This window comes from Poeciliopsis prolifica, unplaced genomic scaffold, assembly GCF_027474105.1.
Source record: "Poeciliopsis prolifica strain line A6 unplaced genomic scaffold, Auburn_PproV2 SCAFFOLD026, whole genome shotgun sequence".
NCBI classification, from domain to species: Eukaryota; Metazoa; Chordata; class Actinopteri; order Cyprinodontiformes; family Poeciliidae; genus Poeciliopsis; species Poeciliopsis prolifica.
In genome coordinates, this window is record NW_026562401.1 from 913,021 (window position 1) to 931,767 (window position 18,747).

Here is an 18,747-nt window from a genome sequence, read left to right on the forward strand (position 1 = left end):
TTTACCTTGACAAAAAAATCATTTCTGTTCTATGAAGCCTGACATTTTCCTGCAAATGATTTTTCTTACCTGCTTAGAAAGTAACTCTTTGCAGAGACTGTAAAGTGTAGTAAACTTCCTGGCTAAAAGCTTAGCACTTCGGAAGCCTTCTGCCACCAACATTATCTCACAAATAAGCTCAGTGTCAGGCACCACCATGGCACAGGGCCTATGCAGGACACAAGCAGTTTTCATATTAAAGGTTTTTTTTATTGATTAAGAAACAATTTGAAGGAGAAACTGGTGTTCATTCCCACCTAAAAAGGGCCTTTAGGTTCTCAGGTAGCTCAGCCCTGCCAGCATAGCCTGGGTTCATAGTGACAAAAATCCCAACTGATTTTTTTAAGGTAATATTCTGACTGAGGAACAGGAACCTAAATAGGAACAAATTGATGGTGAAATGTACACAACTCTATGATAAAACTTGAGCATACAAATACTCAGTTACTTACGATTCCTTCTTAGAACGAAGAGCGTCTTGAATGGTTTTGACCTGAACTGCGACAACTGACAAGACATCCACAGGGATACGGTTGAATTCATCAAAGCAGCCCCATGCTCCGGTCTGTGCAAGACCCTTGTAGATGTTTCCCATGGACTTTATATGAACCATGCAGAAATGCATTGCAGATTGTTAATTAGCCACAGGTGAACTTTTACTTACAAATTAGGCAATGTGTGACACGATTTTATTCAGGAAAATTACAGAAAAGGAGATAAATGCAAATGCATTCAAAACAAAGTCATTTTCCTTACATTTTATAATACACTTTCAATTCACACTTTTAGTTGTTCAAATCACCTTGTAGTCCATCTGTTCAGAACAGTTGAAGATGTACACCATGACACCCATGGCTCTGCCAAGATCCTTTGTAGTCTCAGTTTTTCCTGTTCCAGCAGGGCCTGTTGGGGCACCGCCCATGTTCAGGTGGAGTGCCTGAGTCAATGTGATGTAGCATCTACAAGAAAAATGGCTTTTTTATTCATCATTTATGTTGTAATCTTACTATGAGACTGAAAACCAAAAAAGATTTTGATACCGGTCTGTGAGGGGAGTGATGACCAGACGAGAAGTATTTCCGATATACTCGTATGAGTAAAGGAACTGAGCATCACAGATGTTGACATAGCATTGTTGCAGTTTCTCATTCCAGCAGTGTCGAAGCTGGGAAAGCCACTGGAATGTCTGAGAGTTGCTGACCTTTGAGTTGACATGAAAGCACACTGTTACGACATACAACCTCTTAATAAACACTAATATTAGGTTAATGACGACAAACACTAAATTCCTGCAAAAGTACATTCTAAGTTATCTGAATTAACCTTTTTGTCAATGAGGCTGGCAACAATATCTCTAGCATGGACATCAACAGTGCAGACACTCATGATCTTCTGTCTGTCACCAGGACTCAGCTCACCAAGGAGCATTCCTGTGAGATTATTGAGTTGGAAGACCTTCAGGGGTAAAACAGAGTCAAACAATAGTAGTCAGAACAGAGAAAACATGGGAGTTAAACGACAACAATATTTAATACTGCTTGGGTCAAGCTTTTTGTGTCAATGACAGGTCTTACACAGTTAAAATTGCACTTCATGAAAAACATTGAATCCACTTAAATGAATGTGGACTCTGTGTCGGCTAAAGCATTATCTGTCCCCATTGTTGCAGGAGAGCAGGTTTAATCAGTGCAGAGCTCTAAGATTATTCAAACAGTAAGCCAAGGTCAAGTTAACCTTTGATTTTACTGATGAAACTGGCAACCATGACATTGAGTTGCACAAACAATCAACAGTTATGGACCACAAAAGGTTTGATGTGACTTATGAAATATGAATTCTGGTTATTATGTATTATACTTTGCTATCAAACAGAACCAATTTTTTTGGGGGGGACTAAAATCTTTTGCAATATGAATTGAATTAAAATTCATATTTTAATTCACTTGTCTTTGTGTTCCTTTAAATTTAACTGAACCTCTTACACAGTGGGTGAGTGCCCATTTTTATTCCAGTGAAACTATGTAGCAAAAATAAAACAATATATTTTTATCAGCAAATACTTTATTTTGTGTATGGTATATTGGCATCACTTTGAAGATGGAGCCAAATTTTCCTGGTAAAACCTCAGTGCATCACACTGGACCAATAGTGGTTTTTTATAATGTCTTTGCTTCAATCCTTTGCTGTGTGTGCTTTGAGTCTTTATGTTATTGTGTCGTCTTTTACATAAATACACAAAATATTATTTCATTAACTGATTTCTTCTTGTGCTTGAGTTATACATTCATTCAGTTTATTTATTTATTTTTATTTATTTTGTTTTCCAATTATTTCTTGCAAAGAAATGCTCATTAAAAACAAATTCTTAACCAATCTTACTTGTTTCTTGTTGTAGTCTTTTAATGCCGACTCAAATCCTTCTTCCAGTCGTCTAAAAACAAGCTCCATATCATTGCTCCACCAGATCTGTGATCCGGTGAGAGCAATTTGAGCAGGGAATTCAAGAATCCACTGCTCTCTGGATCTGTCCTCATATAAAGACACAGCTTCAGACAGGTGAACCTTGATACAGTTCCTCATAGATTCCTCAAGACGGGTGAGCCACTCTTCCACCTTACGTTTAGGATTTTTATCAAAGATTTTTTATTAGAAATGTCAGAGACATACTTTACATCCCATCATATTGAATTTGATCTTACCCATCCGTTACAGAAACAATCATTTTGGAACTGGACATACTCTCTCTCTTTGCTGTACATGCCCAAAGCATGTTTAGGATTGTGCAGCACACCACTTGTGTTAAACTCAAGATCTGACATGCTGTCAAACAGTTTTGGAAGATAAACAGTAACCTAGAATAAGAAATAGGTCATTACCCTTTTTGGAAATATGTGCTTAGCAAAATTATAGTGAAAGTCAGTAACCACATGCAAATGTTGGTAGGTATGCAGTGAAACAAAACTGATGTAAAACTCTGCATCACACTACCTCTTTTGGGCGACTCCATTTGGAGAGGATGTCCAACAAGTCTGCAGATGAAATAAAGTAGAATCGGGGAAATGCAATTCTCTTGGTCTCCAGATATTCAGCAAGAGCTTTTTCACAAAGAGCCAGCCTGACAGAAAGCATCAACAGCGATAGTAAGCAGAAAACATTCAAAATACTTCAAATTATAGCTCAAAGCATGGGTGACCAGCTCCAGTCCTCCAGGGCCATTGTCTTGCTAGTTTTAGATGTGTCTTGCTATAGCCGATTCAAATGGTCCAACAACCTCCTCATTATGTCATAGTTCTGCAGAGGCCTATTAATGAACCATTTTTTAATTCAGGTGAGTTGAGTCACGGAAAAACTATGTCATGTGGGATAATGGCCTTTGAGGATTGACTTTTGACACCACTGCTTTCAGAATATATTCAAACACCTTTTTTGCAAGTCCTCTAATTTTTCAAACAGATGTTGCTTGTTGGTGGCCTCAATTAGGTTTCTAGTATTAGCACTGTCCAGCATTAACTCCTGAAAGAAAAAAAAAATGTTTAAAAGAATGACATTTTCATGATTTGAACAATCCCCACAATAACCTTCATACCTGATATTCAGCATCTATTTTTTGGAATTTTAAAGCATCGTCAGGAATTTGTTGGTGAATGTCATCGCAGCTTTTGAAGATGCTTTCAAGGTGGACCCATGTTCTTTGGACCTCCATCCAAATAGTTAGCACACAGTCAGCAGCAGTGAGCTGATGTTGCAGTTCCAGTGCCCGGTCTAAGAAGTGAGCCACATGCTTGCTCTGAATGACATTCTGGAGCTGAATCTTCAGGAAGGCAATATAAAGGAATGTTAGAAACAAAGCTGAAGAACATGAAGCCTAAAAAAATGCCAATAAACCATATAATATCAGACAATAAAGAACAACAAGATAATGGGATGATTCTAGACTTTAATGTGCGTTAAATTTCATGTGATAGACCATGTCAAATTTTTCTTAAAGTTTTCTTTCAATTTAAAATTCAAAAATCTGTTGTGCATTGTTATTCAAGCAACTGAGTCCGTGCTTTGTAGAACCATCATATTTACAACCATTGTATTTGAAGCTGCAAGTCCTTTGGAGACTGACATCTTAATATTGTCTTTGCAAAAAAAGCTGGCGCTTAGTCACTTTTGAGTGAGAATATATGTCAATAGCAATGCTTTGAGCTTCTCGACAACTTAATGCATGACCTGTCTGGTGTGTTCCTTGGTCTCCTTGGTGAGTTCACTAATATTCTCAGGCGAACCTCCAATGCCTTCACAGAACTGTTGGACTGTTACTAAGTCCAACAGATTATTTTATGCACTCCTTTTATGTTATTTGAGGACAATTTGTGGCAATTTTCTTTTTGTTTAAATGTAGCAGAACAAAGAAGGTTGCACTTTTTACTGTGGCCAAAAGTGAAAAAAATCAAAGTGGTACAAATATGTTTGCAAGGGAATATGAACTAAATGCAGAGTAAAAGCCCAGAACACCCAACTACCACACAAACTATGGCAAGACAATGTCACTTATTGAGAACTTTACATACGTCAGTTTTGTTTAAGAACACATTCCACCTCATCAGCAGGGCAACCCAACCACTTCAACAAAGATTTAGCCACTAAAGTAGCAAGGCTTCTAATTGCTGGCTGAAGCAAGCCCTCCCACACATCTGTTGTGCATGTTCAAAGATCACCAAGGAGCAACAATGCTCTGAATCCCCCCAAGCAGCAATAAATCTCAGAATTCAATAGGCACCCCTTTGCTCTCAGCTGTGCCATCAGACACTGAAAATAGCACACCATTCTGCAGTCTCACCTTAAGAACTTACAGCCTGTCCTCACAGAGAGATAATCTTAACAGAAATTCTTGTACTTAAATTCATAATTTATTCTTTTACTCTTTGAGGCCGCCAATTTTTTAAAAGGTTAAACAACTACCTGATGATCATCAAGCATTTCAATAAGGTCCTCATTAAATTTAAGTAGTGGTAGAGAGGTCTGGTAATGTTCCTCATATGAAAGCTCCATTGATTCCCACGCTTGGCTTATTTCTGTTATAATCTGAAAAACAAGAGAGTGGTCATTATATTGATAACATTATTAAATTACAAAATGCTTAAGTCAGTTTTATTACCTGTTTTACATGAACTGTGAATTAAAGTGGCACATAGTAGATATGCACCAACAGGAGATCTGTGGCCAAATTCTGATCTACAGTTTTTGTAAAGATGTGACAGCAATACCTTGAAGTTTGAGGACTATAATTAACAATAGTTAATTACAATATGTCTTATTCATATTAGAAACAGAGCCATCAAGACAAAGTATAGATTTCTTAAAACATAGAGAGTATGATTTTAGTGACAGTTTTCAACTTGTTTAGCATCTTATACAAGCATACAAACTGTGAACACCTTCTTGTTTTCTGATAAAGTTGGCTCTGGGTCAATTAGCTACTCCACCAGTTCAATGAAGTGACAACAAGGTGGGTACACATTGACTCTTTGAAGCTCATAGCTCCTTTGGGTACCTGAAATAATTAGGTTTTTCATGTGCAAATTGTGAAAATACAAGGTGGTAAAATGGTGAAATGACCAAAATTCTCCACAATCTTGCTTTTTCTTGAAACAGTCGGAATTAAAGGCCAATTTACCTCCATACATTTGTTTATAATTGCTTCTTATACCTGCTGTGCCTTCTCTGGCATGTTTTTAAACACCTTCCTGATACTGAAAATTACCCTTTGTTGTTCAGTCATTACCAAAGTGTGTTTTTGTCACTACAGCCTGGTAGTGCAGCTTAGGTTCGGGGTGTTCATAGATTGCAAAAAGTTCAGCTCTTTGAATCATGACGAGTCAGTCACTGGTTAAGCAGAAAATGGTGTAAGAAGGGTGTAAGAAAATGGATGGACGGATGGAATAAATGAGAAATAACCTTTTCGATAGCCAATTCTTTGACTGCCTTATTCACTATAATGCTGACTTCATCTTCAAATAAATGAAGCTGCAGAGCCAAAAGATTCCCCAAGGTAGTTGTGTCAGATACAGTGAAGTCAACCTGTTCAGAAAGAAATAAATTAATTTAAAGCCCAAAGTTTCCATCATGCAAGAAAAAATGTAGAACAACTCCGGTAGACTGTATTTACAGACCTTAGTTGTTCGAATCAGCTGCATCCAGTGGCGCTCTCGTATTGCTTGGCTCTGTAGTTGACTCACAACACGCAATGATGTCAACAACTTTTTTACATACAGGTCTAATCCCACATACACATCCCAGAAGTGTGCGTCTTTGTCAAGCTTCCGTATGTCCTACAGAAGCAGAAGGTGGATAAACATAATTAGTTATTATGGACATCTGTTACAAATGGTAATGATGCGTAACTCTAAAACTGAGAGATAAGGTGGTGTGATATAGCACTGCTGGTAACCTTACCCTGGCAAAGCTCCTCAATTCTGCATCCATCTGCTCCACGTTTATCTGCCTCCATTTGGTCTTTGTCCAGTTTTCAACAGTGCTCTGTAAAGATAAAACACACACACAGGGGTCAGCAGAATGAAGGTCTTTAATGGTGACAGTCAAAGGTTAGAGGTTATTCAGAGATTCAATGACTGCCTCGTAAAGGGCAGATCCTTTACGAGTCATTTAGGTGCTAGAATATTCTGATGATGTAATACATCTTTTGGCTGCATTTCCAGGTTCTTTCGAAAAATCACTTTTCATAAAGTAGAATAACTTGCCTGCACATATATTACAATGTCCCACAGTTCTTTCAGGACAGTGATTTCCTGTCGACAGAGCTTGATGTCTCTGTAGTCGGGAATAGTTACATCAAACAGATTTGTGGACTCTTGTAACTCTGCTACTTCTCTCTCCATATCTCGGATGGCTTTTTCTGACTAAACAAAACAGAAGGACAGTCAGTCAAAATAGTCTGTATAATATAAAAACAATCTCTATCCCACAGTGACACTGTAGGTTAAGACCTACTTTCTCCAGAATAGAATAGGGATTCAGTGTATTGTAACTGAAGGGTGCGTTTGCTTTGAATCTCTCCCTGAATTTGGCTTGTTTTACCTGAAAAGAAGTAGTGGTTTTCAAGAACAGCACTGTGGTATATTGTTTTTTCAAACATAAAAAGATATAAATATAAAATATAAAATGATTTGTCACCTCAAAATCCATGCACCTTGTTCTCAAAACTATGACTTCTGCACTTTGCATGGGAGCAATTTCATTCTTCACTTTTAAGGCCAGTTTTTTTACCTCATTCCATTTTTCTGGGAGTTCCTGAGAAATAGCAGACTGAATTTAAATTACCTCCATAGAACACTGATTTCTTCATTAAAATCAATAAATTAAATAAGTTAAATAATAAAATAGATGCCAACCTCCATTTGAGTGTAGAAAAGTTCAGGTATTGTCACACCATAGCGTTCTAGGAGGAGTATTTTGCTCCTAAGAGGTTCAAACATCATGTCTATAGCACTTTGTCTGTCTCTGACAGCAAACAGATAGGTCATAACATCAATAAAACCTTGGTGGTCTCTTTTGACAGCAGGACTGTTCAACCCCTTGACAGCAACTTGGAGAAATGTCTGCAGCTCTTCAAGACTGTGTGGTAAAACTTGCACACTTAAAACAATTGATATTATGATTTGACTTGACTTGAAGTGAAGAAATATGGAGAAATTAATGTTACCTGTTCATCAAATATGTCAAGAGATGCTCTTTAAAAAGCCAGCTCCACATTTTAATTGTGTTTAGAAGACTGACTTTAAAGAACCTGCAGTCCACTCGAAGCCACCCATCAAAAACTCTGAAGTCTTCAAGTTGATGCACTTCAGCATGCAGTTTCTCATAATAATCAATCTGTGAAATAAAAACGAACAACAAATGGCACACAAACCCAACAAATTGTGAAAAAAACATAAATACTGGAATGTGTTTACCTGTTCTTTGAAGTTCTCAGTTGTCGGTGGGGATTCAGGGAGCACATCTGCTCTACAGGCCTCCAGCTTGTCTACTGAAAGACCACAACCATATCTGAGAAACTGCCTGAGGAACTCTGCTCTGTCATCCTGCCATAGGTGGGAGTAACAATCAAAATATTTCTGGTAATTTTCCATTTTCCTAAGAACACTCTCCACTTTAGCCATTATTTTCTGCCTCAGGTTTGATAAATCTGGCATGTCATCCATGATATCCTGTAAGGGTTATGACAAAAAAAGAAAAAATCAGAAGCAAGTACTAGAACTATATCATATTCCAGGTTTATTGTATTTTAGAAAATTTACTAATATCCCTGAAAAGAAGGTTAATTATTAAGAATATGCAACTTATAAACATATTTACAGTTAATAAAACATATTTCTCTATAAAAATTCTTTATAGTTTTATACAGCCTTCACACTAATTTATTTCAAGCTGACAATGGGATTTACACAAACAATTTTTGCCAATTTTATCATTGCCCTGCTTTGGAACACAAAATTGGGTTAAAGTTTCAACCATTTTTTTTATTTATTTGTAATGAAAAACCTTTGAAAAAATATTAAATTTACAATACAACAGACATTTTTTCATTGCGCCTGAACTGGAGGCAGGGAAACACACCTTCAGCATGATGCTAACACCACCATGCATATCAATTGGTGCAGAGTTTGAGTTACTTTAAATCCACCTAATATTCTTTCAGTTAGAATACAATGTACAACGTGTAAATATTTAAACCTTGAGCAGAGTACCTGATAGGTCTCTGTGCTAAGATGACCAGCAACCCTCTGGATATACATAGAAGACTTGAAAATGTCTCCAATCAGTCCTTCCACCAGTTCATAGAGACCATCTCCTGCATCTCGGTCAACTGTAGGATTAAAACCTAACACTGAACCATTCAGCAATAACTGGGCTTCAAACAGGGGAGGCTGAGACGGCCAAATTTCCATATTGTCCACAAAGAACTGAAGAGAGTGGCTAATGTAACTGAAGAGTCCTTCGACTAGCAACTCGTCCATATATTCCAGGTAGGTCCGCCATCCTTCTGAAGCAGGATCAGCATGAAAAAGGACCATATTCTCCTTGTGAAATACAAGACAAATAGAATTTTAGCAAGACATTTTACTTTTGACTCAAAATAAAATGATGAACAGAAGATACACATTAGTTTCGATGTCCTTTAATTGAAGTTGACTCCACAACTTGCTTTTTGTGGAAACTTGTTAATGCTTGAGTGTTTTTGTCTTCACTTGCAGTATAGAAAACTGAAACCCCACACACCTGCACCAGCTGATGAATGAATTCCCCATCCCTCTTCAAGGAACTGTACTTCCTGCTTGCATAGTCCATTTTGCTCTCCAGTTGGATAAGGGAGCCTTTCTTGTTGTCCTTTCTGCAGAACATGGCCTTCTTGCTCCAATCCTTTATAATTGATTGAATTGTATCAGAGTTTTCCTTGGCTCTACCAACTCGATATGCAAGGTCTTGGACCAGGTGCTTTGTGCTTTGAATGAAGCTCCAGCAATGCTGATCCTGCCATGTGAGGCTGGTCTCTGCTTTTGCTAGATGCAAGTCTATGGAGAGCAGCTCAGCTCTGATGAGAGGAAGTTCCACTTCCAACACAGTCATCTTTAGCTTGTTGTAACATTGTACCACCAGCTGTAAACTGTTGAGATACTTAAACACAATAGAAAAGACGTGCAGTTGTTAGGGCGCATTGAGGACCTTGCAAAAGTACAAATATGTTTGCCTTTTTGTCACATTTGATGAAAGTAGAAAGAAGAAAATGATTGTAAAGCGGAGAGTAAAGAAATCTGTTTTCTATTTTTTTATGGAAAAATTAAATTTAAATCAATCAAAACAAATGAGACATGCATTTGAATAATAATTCTGCTTGATTACAAATGTTCTTTAAAATATTTGCGGTATTCACTGACAAAGTGTGCTTGCATAAAAAGAAATTGCACAAAGTTGGATTCTATTAAAATAAAGACATAATTTTTGTGCAGTTATTACTATATGCGCACTAAAAACAAATCTTTATTTGTAAAACCTTTTTAAAAACCATATATCACCGCAGGATGACTTTACAGTTATATATGAGTCGGTCAATCACAGCTAAATAATTTAAATGAAATACATTGACGTTTATGGCCTTATTGTGTCAAAACATAAACATGTTGGAAACATGAAAATGAGAGTGAGTGCTTTGTGGAAGACGGTAAACATCTAACAAATGTGACAAATTGCTTGTTTTTTAACTCAATAAAACAGGCCATGTGTTAGCATGTTTCATTTCACCTTTGTGAAAATGTCACGCTTGTCGAAAACAGTTACTGCCACTGTAGGAATGGTTTTCTCACTGAGTGTATGGATGTACTTGACATCTTTCAAGATTTCAGCAAGCTGAGGAGAGATAATTACAAAATAAATACAGAAGATAATGATTTTATAAAATATTAAGATACAATGTCAATGTAAGATTAGCACATCAAGATATTCACAATTAAATGTCCTCTTAAAAATATGGAACTGATTTTAAACAGTTTGAGGGGACCATCAGTTCATAATATTTTAAGAAACATATATTTTATTGCCTCGCATCAAGTCTTACAAGGACCTTATGCCATTTACCTGTGGATTGAAGTTGACCGAGATCAGTCCAGATGTGGGATTTCTTGAAATCAGAGTCTGGTTGAGGTTGATCAGGCAAGTTTGTTCCAAACCATTACACCAGTCACTGTAAATGTCCTCTTCATACTTGTCCAAGAGACTCACCATGTCTCTGTGAATGCTGTACACTTTCACCATCTCCACATGTTGTGCAGACCTTCAATGATTATAAAAAAACAGTGTTTTGTCTCCTTAAACAACAGCATAAAAGTTTATTGTCATATTTTTACTGACATATTAAAAAGCAATCTGAATTGTTCCCATGGTGTTTCAATGCGTTCTTTGAGCATTTTTGCCCACTTTAAAACTCCAGATGTATGTGCCATATTCTTCATCACACCACTGTCCACCTGTAAAAAAAAATAAAATGAAATAAAAGTTTTATGTCCTGTTTAATTTAGAATGCTAATGAATTTTTTCAGTGGAAAAAAATTACCGGATTGAGCTGAGATTTAATCATAAATTTACAATTCTCTAGCTCTTCTTTGAAATGCTGCTGAAGTAGAATAAAGGATGGACGAAACAACTGTCGGATTTGACTTCTTTCCAGAAAGGGTGCAACAATTGTTAGCATCTAAAAATAAATGTCATTGTCTTGATTAATTATTTTAATTCAATAGCCACTTAACAATCATGCGTTTAAACAATAAATTAAAAACATACTTTTAAAGCTGATTCCAGCCCGGTGCAATCCTTGAAAGCCAAACAAAGCAAGTTGGCAAGGCGAAGTTCAAAGTCTGTAATTTGTCTTTTGAAAGTGTTATAATCATCTTCAAAAGCCTTAATAGTAGAACAAAAGGTCAATGACAAAGAAAACAGGATACATTTATTAACAGTTTTCATGCACTGATCTTACTTTCGTACTGTTTGGATTTACTTAAATCAATTCTAGCAAAAATAAATTGGCTTTTTTACCTGAGAGGTGAGGTCAAGTGGATTGTATTTACTGTACTTCAATGTCTGGCAGTGGTTGGTGAACTCATTGTGTATCTTGGCTACTTGCTCACCGTAGAACCTTCCTCTAATGCCACCAAGCTCTAGCTTCTCCATCATTTGAAATTCCAACATAGTTTCAAACAAGTTCTACAAAGAAACAGTTTGAAAATTAGAAAAATCACAGCAAAATACAAAAGCTGAAAGTATAACTTAAAAACAAAAGGAAAAAAAAAACAAAAAACATCCTCTTACCTCCAGCTGAAGCAGGCGATTCATGAATTGGTCATAACGTGAAAAAGCCATGGCAGACGGGAAATCCCAAGGTGGGTATCTTTTTTGCCTGGCTAGTTTCTCTTTCTGGGCCTGGTAACTCTCTCTGACACATCGGAGAGCTTTGACTACCTTCTTTATCATTAGCAGACTTTCCTCTGTATCCTCTCTGTGTAGCAGATCGTCAGGGAGGTATGCAGAAGCCTATAATGAAAACGTTTACAAATATTAATGTATACACAAGCAAAACCAGCAAGAAAAAATTCCTTGGTTTGAGTTTTTCAGAAGACTGACACCTGTTCAATGAACAGATTGCAGAGTTCCTGGAGTAACACCACAATGCAGGCCGGTCTCTGATAATACTGGCAGTTGGTCCAGATGAGGAATAGTGTATGAAAAACTGCAGGAGTGCATTTCTCCATATCAATAAATCCATTATTTTTCAGCTGAGACAACTGTGCATCAAGTGGCTGTAGATACAGGTCAACATCCTGGGCTTCTTTAAGGGCTGTTTATTTAGATTTTGGAGAAAAACAAACAATCATTTTAACAAAAAATAAATAAATGTGACATGTTTTGTGATCAAACTAAAATGGCCTTAAAAACATACCAGATACAACTTACCATTTGACACGTTTCCTTTTAGAGTGTTGATAGCTGGAAGGTAGCTGCTGTCCATCGCCTCCAACACTTTCGCCATAATTTCAACACTGAGACTCTGTAGCTGATTATTAGAAGTTCCAAACACTTAAATAGGAGCGCCATGAAAATGTATTTCAACTAATAGTAGGACACATAATCATACCTGACGATGAATACCCTCAAGATTGTTCTTTCTGGAAGCCCAAAACCTGATTTCTACACCAGGCTCTGGGTTGCAGCCTGTCTGTAGGAGGTCTGATGAGTCCTGCTTTAAGATTTTCTGAATCAAATTGCTCCAGATGATAACCTGGGTCTCAATGGTATGAGTCAAAGTCCTGTCGTAGGTTTTGTACCTTTGTGTAGAAAATAAAAATACTTGAGACCAGGATTCCACTAGAGACACAGTATCTCATTAGTGTGTCCTTACATTTTAAATGTGTTGTAGGATTTTTCCATCCATCCCGCTGTTGTTGGAATAGGGAGGATGGTTTTTCCTAAAACCTGTCCTTGAACAATGGATGTCATACTGCACATGCTCTCTACATGTTGACTGATGTCTTCAGAAATCAAAGTTGGCCACATGGGATGATTTTTGCCATTGGTCAGTAGTGGGCCACATACCTTGTGTAAAATTAGAGTCCAGAAAAAATGTTAGCAACTATCTATTCCATACAAAGGTAGTTGTAAGACCTCGGTCTTTATATATTTTGTCACAAATGTCAATGTGTTTTAAAAGGCTTTTATGTGATAGACCAACAAAAGTAATACAGCAGGATGACAATGATGCAGGCTTTTTTTATTCTTGCAAATAAAAATATGAAAATACTGCTGCGCATTTAAATGAAGCCTCTTTATGTCAATATAAAATTCAGTAAAGCCAATTGCCCGAACTCATAACTCCAAGTCGCACATGGAGTTCATAGATGTTATCTAATCTCAGGACAAGTACAAAAGTTATTTGAAGTCTTCAGAGATTTGCAAGAAAACACTGGAGAACAAGCAGCATCCTGAAGGCCAACGAAGACACAAGAAGGGCCCTCTCAAATCCCAGAACTAAATTGAATTGAAAGACTTGACAAGACTTGGAGACTTATTTGTACATGTTCCAGCAAAACTTACTGAGCTTGAGGTAGGGAGAAGAATTTAACAAAAATCTAAAACTCCACATGTGTAAATCTAAAAGAAACATAAGCTGCTGGACGTCGTGGATGAATGTGAACAGATGACATTATTCTCAGATTCTTATTTGTGCATAACAATAATAAAACCACCCATCCATCTTCTTCTCAATTCTGGACTACAATTTTAATGTATCACAGTTCGAGGACTGCAGAGTGGCGAAATGTTTAAAAGTACATGAATTTTGAACACTTTTCCAAGGCAATGTTTATATACAACTCAAAATGGGAATCAGCTTTATTTGCCAAGTTTGTGGGCAACAGACACCCCACGCATTATTTTGGTTATTGTGTCACAAACAGAGTAATCACCTGTTTTATGGCACCTGATAGCTGCAGCAGAGGCGATGAAGACAGGAGACCAAAATTCAGAAGCCTCCTGTAGTTCTCAGTGTCAACAGGAGCAGGTCTCTTCTTGACAATGTAGATTTGTCTGCTTTGAGCAGCAACAGGTAGCACCTGCATATGAAATACAAGTGAGATTTTGAGGAAAACGCTGTCATAAAAGTTGCATAAAAGTTTTATTTTTTTTTAAACATTAAACAAGCACTAAAACAACCTCACCTCATTTGAAGCAAGCACGCAGCGTTTGTTGCTTGATGAGAAATACAGGATGGTCCGTGTCTGGAAGAAGTCCTGCAGCAGTGCTTGAAGCTCTCCGTCGGCAGCACTCTGCTCCCATGTTTTCCTCTGCAGCTGCAAAAGAAAACACACTTTCTCCCCGACGAACTTAACTCTGACGTCTTCCAGAAAAGACGGCACGTCTAGACTTTCTTCGTCTGACATCTCGTGTCCCCGACCATAACAAGCTGAATTCTTGCCAACCCCTCAGCTCCTGACGATATATCTGGAAGATCAGCGGCAGTTTCTGCACAGTAATTTAAGCGCCTCGGTGTCCGAAGGAAAACTCTTAAGTTGCTGCCATTACGTAGAAAAACGGCAGGAGCTATTACGTCAGTTTAGCATCGCGTTGCCGAGCAACGCACACAATCTGCAATCACAGCCAGGGCTGAATAGATGGAGACAAACAGAAAGGTTTGTGTTTCATTTATTTGCGTCCGTATAAATAGCCATCTGCCCGTCGTGACATTTTTAATCAATTCGTCAGTAATTCCCAAATAATAAATCAGTTTATTGTGAAAGACTGAATTGAATCTGTATATCAAAGGGGCATTGTTACATTTTCCAAGCAGAAGGTGCCATTTTAAAGCACCATCAAGTAGTGCTGCCTTTAACAAATTCTTATTGACAAGTGACAAAAACAATGGGCTTTTTAACTGTATATTTGGCTCTTCTTAAAAGATACCATGAGGCATGCAAGTATGCCAAAATTCAGGACAAAATCACATTTTATCCGCAACAAATGTTCATAGACGGTTTGCCTTAGTTAAGACACTACCAGTTAGCAACTTAGGTCATTATTTACAAGCTATTTGAAGCTTTTCAGGGAAAAGTTATGAGTTTTTCTTTACAAACACAAGTTGGAAAATTGTGCAGTAATTTGTCATCTGAATCTCTGAAACAATACTCTGTCTAAAGATCATTTTTCTTATTTTTCAGAGAATGAATTTTTTGCCTGTTGTATAGTTGCTCAAACTCCCCAAGCCTTGTTATTGTAGCTTTTGCTGAATGTCTTCTGCAACCTCAACTTGTGCCTCTAACAGGATTTCTGCATGTAACCAGCATAAACTATGAATAATTAAAGGACAAAATATAAACAGGGACGTTGTCAAAATGTATAAATAAAATAAGAGTGTTGTGGCAAAACATTTAGGAAGACAAGATATCAGGAACGCTTTAATCGACCATCACAAACATAAAACAATACAATGTGACCTCAGATTTACAGACATATTTTGTGGTGTGAAAAGAGTTTGCTTCATTTCATTTCTTTTTCTTTTTCTTTTTCCTGTTTTCTGCGTGTATATTACAGTGTTTCAGAACATCAAATCAATTTAAAGATTAATCAAAGACAACACAAAAAAAAGGGAAGAAAAAAATCCAAACTTACTTGGTCTTGTGCGGAAAAGTGATCATTACATTGTAGTAAATTTTCTTATTCAAATTGGTAAAAAGTCTTCCAAAAGGTAAGTCAATGGCCTGGTGGCTTAACTAGACTTTGTTTAGAAAATTTAATGTGTGCTTAGGGCATAGACCTTAGACTGGCTATTTGTCAATTCAAACTATATGAATCAAACATATTCTGTTTGGGAGAGAGAGTGCACTTTATGCCTCCAACGATAGATTAAAAAGAGGAAGAGTAGATGAAGCAAGCCACCAAAACATTCATTAAATACTTAACATATTTAGCAATTGAAGCAAACCAAATTTAGTTTTGAACAAAATTAAGCACAGACACCAACTTTAAAATCTAGGACATCTTTATCCTTTTTTTGGTTTCTTTCTGTTCGGGAAAAACTAGGCTGTACATATAGGACAAAGGGGGTTTATCTGAGTTTTTAAGGTTGTCATTTCTCAGTGTGAGTTGACTACCTGCAGAGGGCGCCACTTTCTCTTTTCACAGATTTTAGGAGAAAGCACAGCAATTTGTCACTTGTGTTTTTTTCAGATAGATAGATAGATAGATAGATAGATAGATAGATAGATAGATAGATAGATAGATAGATAGATAGATAGATAGATAGATAGATAGATAGATAGATAGATAGATAGATAGATAGATAGATAGATAGATAGATAGATAGATAGATAGATATAGATAGATAGATAGATAGATAGATAGATAGATAGATAGATAGATAGATAGATAGATAGATAGATAGATAGATAGATAGATAGATAGATAGATAGATAGATAGATAGATAGATAGATAGATAGATAGATAGATAGATAGATAGATAGATAGATAGATATAGATAGATAGATAGATAGATAGATAGATAGATAGATAGATAGATAGATAGATAGATAGATAGATAGATAGATAGATAGATAGATAGATAGATAGATAGAGATAGATAGATAGATAAGATAGATAGATAGATAGATAGAGATAGATAGATAGATAGATAGATAGATAGATAGATAGATAGATAGATAGATAGATAGATAGATAGATAGATAGATAGATGGACGTTATTTTAAGAAAGTTGGCCGCTGATTGAGAGTGCTACATGCCATTTATTGTTTGGTGAACTCCCGTCTATAAAATAATTGCTCTCATTGACTAAATAATAACATCTTGTCACTTGTATTCCACCTGTGTTCTCCATGAGTTGGTGGCAAATAATAGTCTACAAGTGGTGAATTGACGCCCATGCAGCAGCATAATGAATTCTACTGCTGAATGCCACAGTACTGTGTTTTCAAAAATGAGAGTGGGATCTCTGCTGGCAGATCTTGCCAAATCCTCAGAGATAGCGCTAAAGCTCCTACAGGGTGTTATGTAAGCCCTGGAATTAACAAATTTGTTTGCCCATTTTCCCGAAGGCATCTGGTGATAGATATGGTGTCCTGAGGGAGTCCTGAGGGATCAACCGTGGAACAGCCGGCCATTTATCTTGAAGGGCTTCTATTCAAGAGTTCCTCTGAGAAACAAAGGCTTTAAGGGCACTCATTACCTAACAACTGGTAGGTATTACACCACATGGCATTGACTGGTGGTAGATTCATCTTTATATTAAGTTTTTCAGTTAATTAAATTAATAAAATTATTTAACAACTGCAGTAAATAAGTTGAATAATTCCTATATGTAACAACAAAACAAACAAACAAAAAAGAAACATAATAAATGATAGGATTTGGTTGAGGCCAGTTAGGAAGGAGTTCACTTAGGATGGCCTGGCCACTTGTGTTTAAGGGTTAGTTTATCCCTTTTAATCAGCATCCTGAGAGACTGGCACTGCCCCCATGCCGTAAAACCCAGCGCAACACCGGGTTCCTCAAAATGGAGGGAAGTCCCAGCAAACAATGTTACTGTCAATCAGCCTTAACCTGAGGTGGGTCCTTTATTCCCATATAGTATACTTGTGTAATCATTCACTCCATAAATGCAAATTACTCTTGTTGTGACAAACACTAGGTAAGGATGCAAAAAAGTGTTTTTCTCTTTCTCTCTCTCTCTTTTCTTTTTCTTTTTCGTTTTTTTGCAAGGCAAGTAGTGTACATGATACTGTACCCAGACATACACAGAAATTGGGCTCCAGTTACTCTTGTTAAGTCACCAGTAAACCTGAGAGTACATGAGAAGTCTCTTATATTGGTTGAGGAGAAAAGATGTGGAATGTTGCTGAGTGATTCAATATTTTTTTTCGATTCAGATGAAAGTAAACATTGCACTTCATTTGAAGTCAAGGACTCTGAGTTTGGAGAAAGAGTAGAGAAAGGCAGGATCCAAGTTGTTTGAGATTCAGTGGGAAGATTCCACAATCACTGAAGATTTAGGAAGCCATGACATCTGCTGGTGTAAGTCCAAAAGTACCAAAAATTGGTTTATTTAAACATGTGTCTGATTGGCAGAAAATATCCTCTAAAAAGACTCTGGAGCCTTGTGGAGAGGAAGATGATACACACCAGCAATGCAGATGAGCTGCTATTAAAGCAACCTGGACTTTCTTAACACTTCAGTAGAGATTATGCAGTACAATCGTTGTGCTTCTGTTTAGGTGGACATTTCTGTTTTAAACATCCATTTACGTTGTCCAAAAGTACAAACATTAAAAAGAGTAAACACCTGCAACATTTCACTCTGGCTGGAAGAATCCATGTCATAAAATACTTGTCAAACTGTTATATTTGCATGTGGGTGATGAATTAATTTCCTGATGATATTCTGATGTACAAAAAAATGCAGTTGTGCATGACATGAAAATGACACCATAAATCTCACTTGAGTTGCAAAAAACAAATTCCACTTGTCCTCAGGGGAAAAAAAAAACTCCTCTTGGTCTCGTTGTCTATGCTCTGTGCTGTTGAAAACACATTTTTCTAAAAAACCCTAACAAGATAATGAAGACACAAGAGATCGCTTCCTGCAATTT

The 18,747-nt window shown here is 36.9% G+C and overlaps 1 protein-coding gene across 1 annotated transcript in view; it reads right to left on the reverse strand.

Annotated features, from left to right (window-relative positions):
• Window positions 1-14,647, reverse strand: part of LOC129371427 (dynein axonemal heavy chain 11) — a 41,860-nt gene extending 27,213 nt beyond the window's left edge. The window contains exons 1-36 of the mRNA XM_055048009.1: window positions 14,310-14,647; window positions 14,058-14,204; window positions 12,995-13,188; window positions 12,731-12,920; window positions 12,550-12,649; window positions 12,222-12,433; window positions 11,908-12,129; window positions 11,635-11,802; window positions 11,383-11,499; window positions 11,156-11,293; window positions 10,954-11,069; window positions 10,681-10,876; window positions 10,348-10,452; window positions 9,328-9,723; window positions 8,796-9,128; window positions 8,001-8,255; window positions 7,751-7,920; window positions 7,440-7,662; window positions 7,222-7,338; window positions 7,039-7,125; window positions 6,789-6,947; window positions 6,484-6,567; window positions 6,201-6,359; window positions 5,986-6,108; window positions 4,990-5,112; window positions 3,626-3,850; window positions 3,461-3,552; window positions 3,028-3,154; window positions 2,739-2,891; window positions 2,419-2,652; window positions 1,363-1,494; window positions 1,080-1,240; window positions 842-998; window positions 492-637; window positions 297-413; window positions 70-208 (exon numbers count right to left, since the gene is read on the reverse strand). Of these exons, the coding sequence (XP_054903984.1) occupies window positions 70-208; window positions 297-413; window positions 492-637; window positions 842-998; window positions 1,080-1,240; window positions 1,363-1,494; window positions 2,419-2,652; window positions 2,739-2,891; window positions 3,028-3,154; window positions 3,461-3,552; window positions 3,626-3,850; window positions 4,990-5,112; window positions 5,986-6,108; window positions 6,201-6,359; window positions 6,484-6,567; window positions 6,789-6,947; window positions 7,039-7,125; window positions 7,222-7,338; window positions 7,440-7,662; window positions 7,751-7,920; window positions 8,001-8,255; window positions 8,796-9,128; window positions 9,328-9,723; window positions 10,348-10,452; window positions 10,681-10,876; window positions 10,954-11,069; window positions 11,156-11,293; window positions 11,383-11,499; window positions 11,635-11,802; window positions 11,908-12,129; window positions 12,222-12,433; window positions 12,550-12,649; window positions 12,731-12,920; window positions 12,995-13,188; window positions 14,058-14,204; window positions 14,310-14,531 (6,039 nt within the window). The 5' untranslated portion in view covers window positions 14,532-14,647. The remainder of the gene's footprint in view (window positions 1-69; window positions 209-296; window positions 414-491; window positions 638-841; window positions 999-1,079; window positions 1,241-1,362; window positions 1,495-2,418; window positions 2,653-2,738; window positions 2,892-3,027; window positions 3,155-3,460; window positions 3,553-3,625; window positions 3,851-4,989; window positions 5,113-5,985; window positions 6,109-6,200; window positions 6,360-6,483; window positions 6,568-6,788; window positions 6,948-7,038; window positions 7,126-7,221; window positions 7,339-7,439; window positions 7,663-7,750; window positions 7,921-8,000; window positions 8,256-8,795; window positions 9,129-9,327; window positions 9,724-10,347; window positions 10,453-10,680; window positions 10,877-10,953; window positions 11,070-11,155; window positions 11,294-11,382; window positions 11,500-11,634; window positions 11,803-11,907; window positions 12,130-12,221; window positions 12,434-12,549; window positions 12,650-12,730; window positions 12,921-12,994; window positions 13,189-14,057; window positions 14,205-14,309) is intronic.
• Window positions 14,648-18,747: the final 4,100 nt, after the last annotated feature.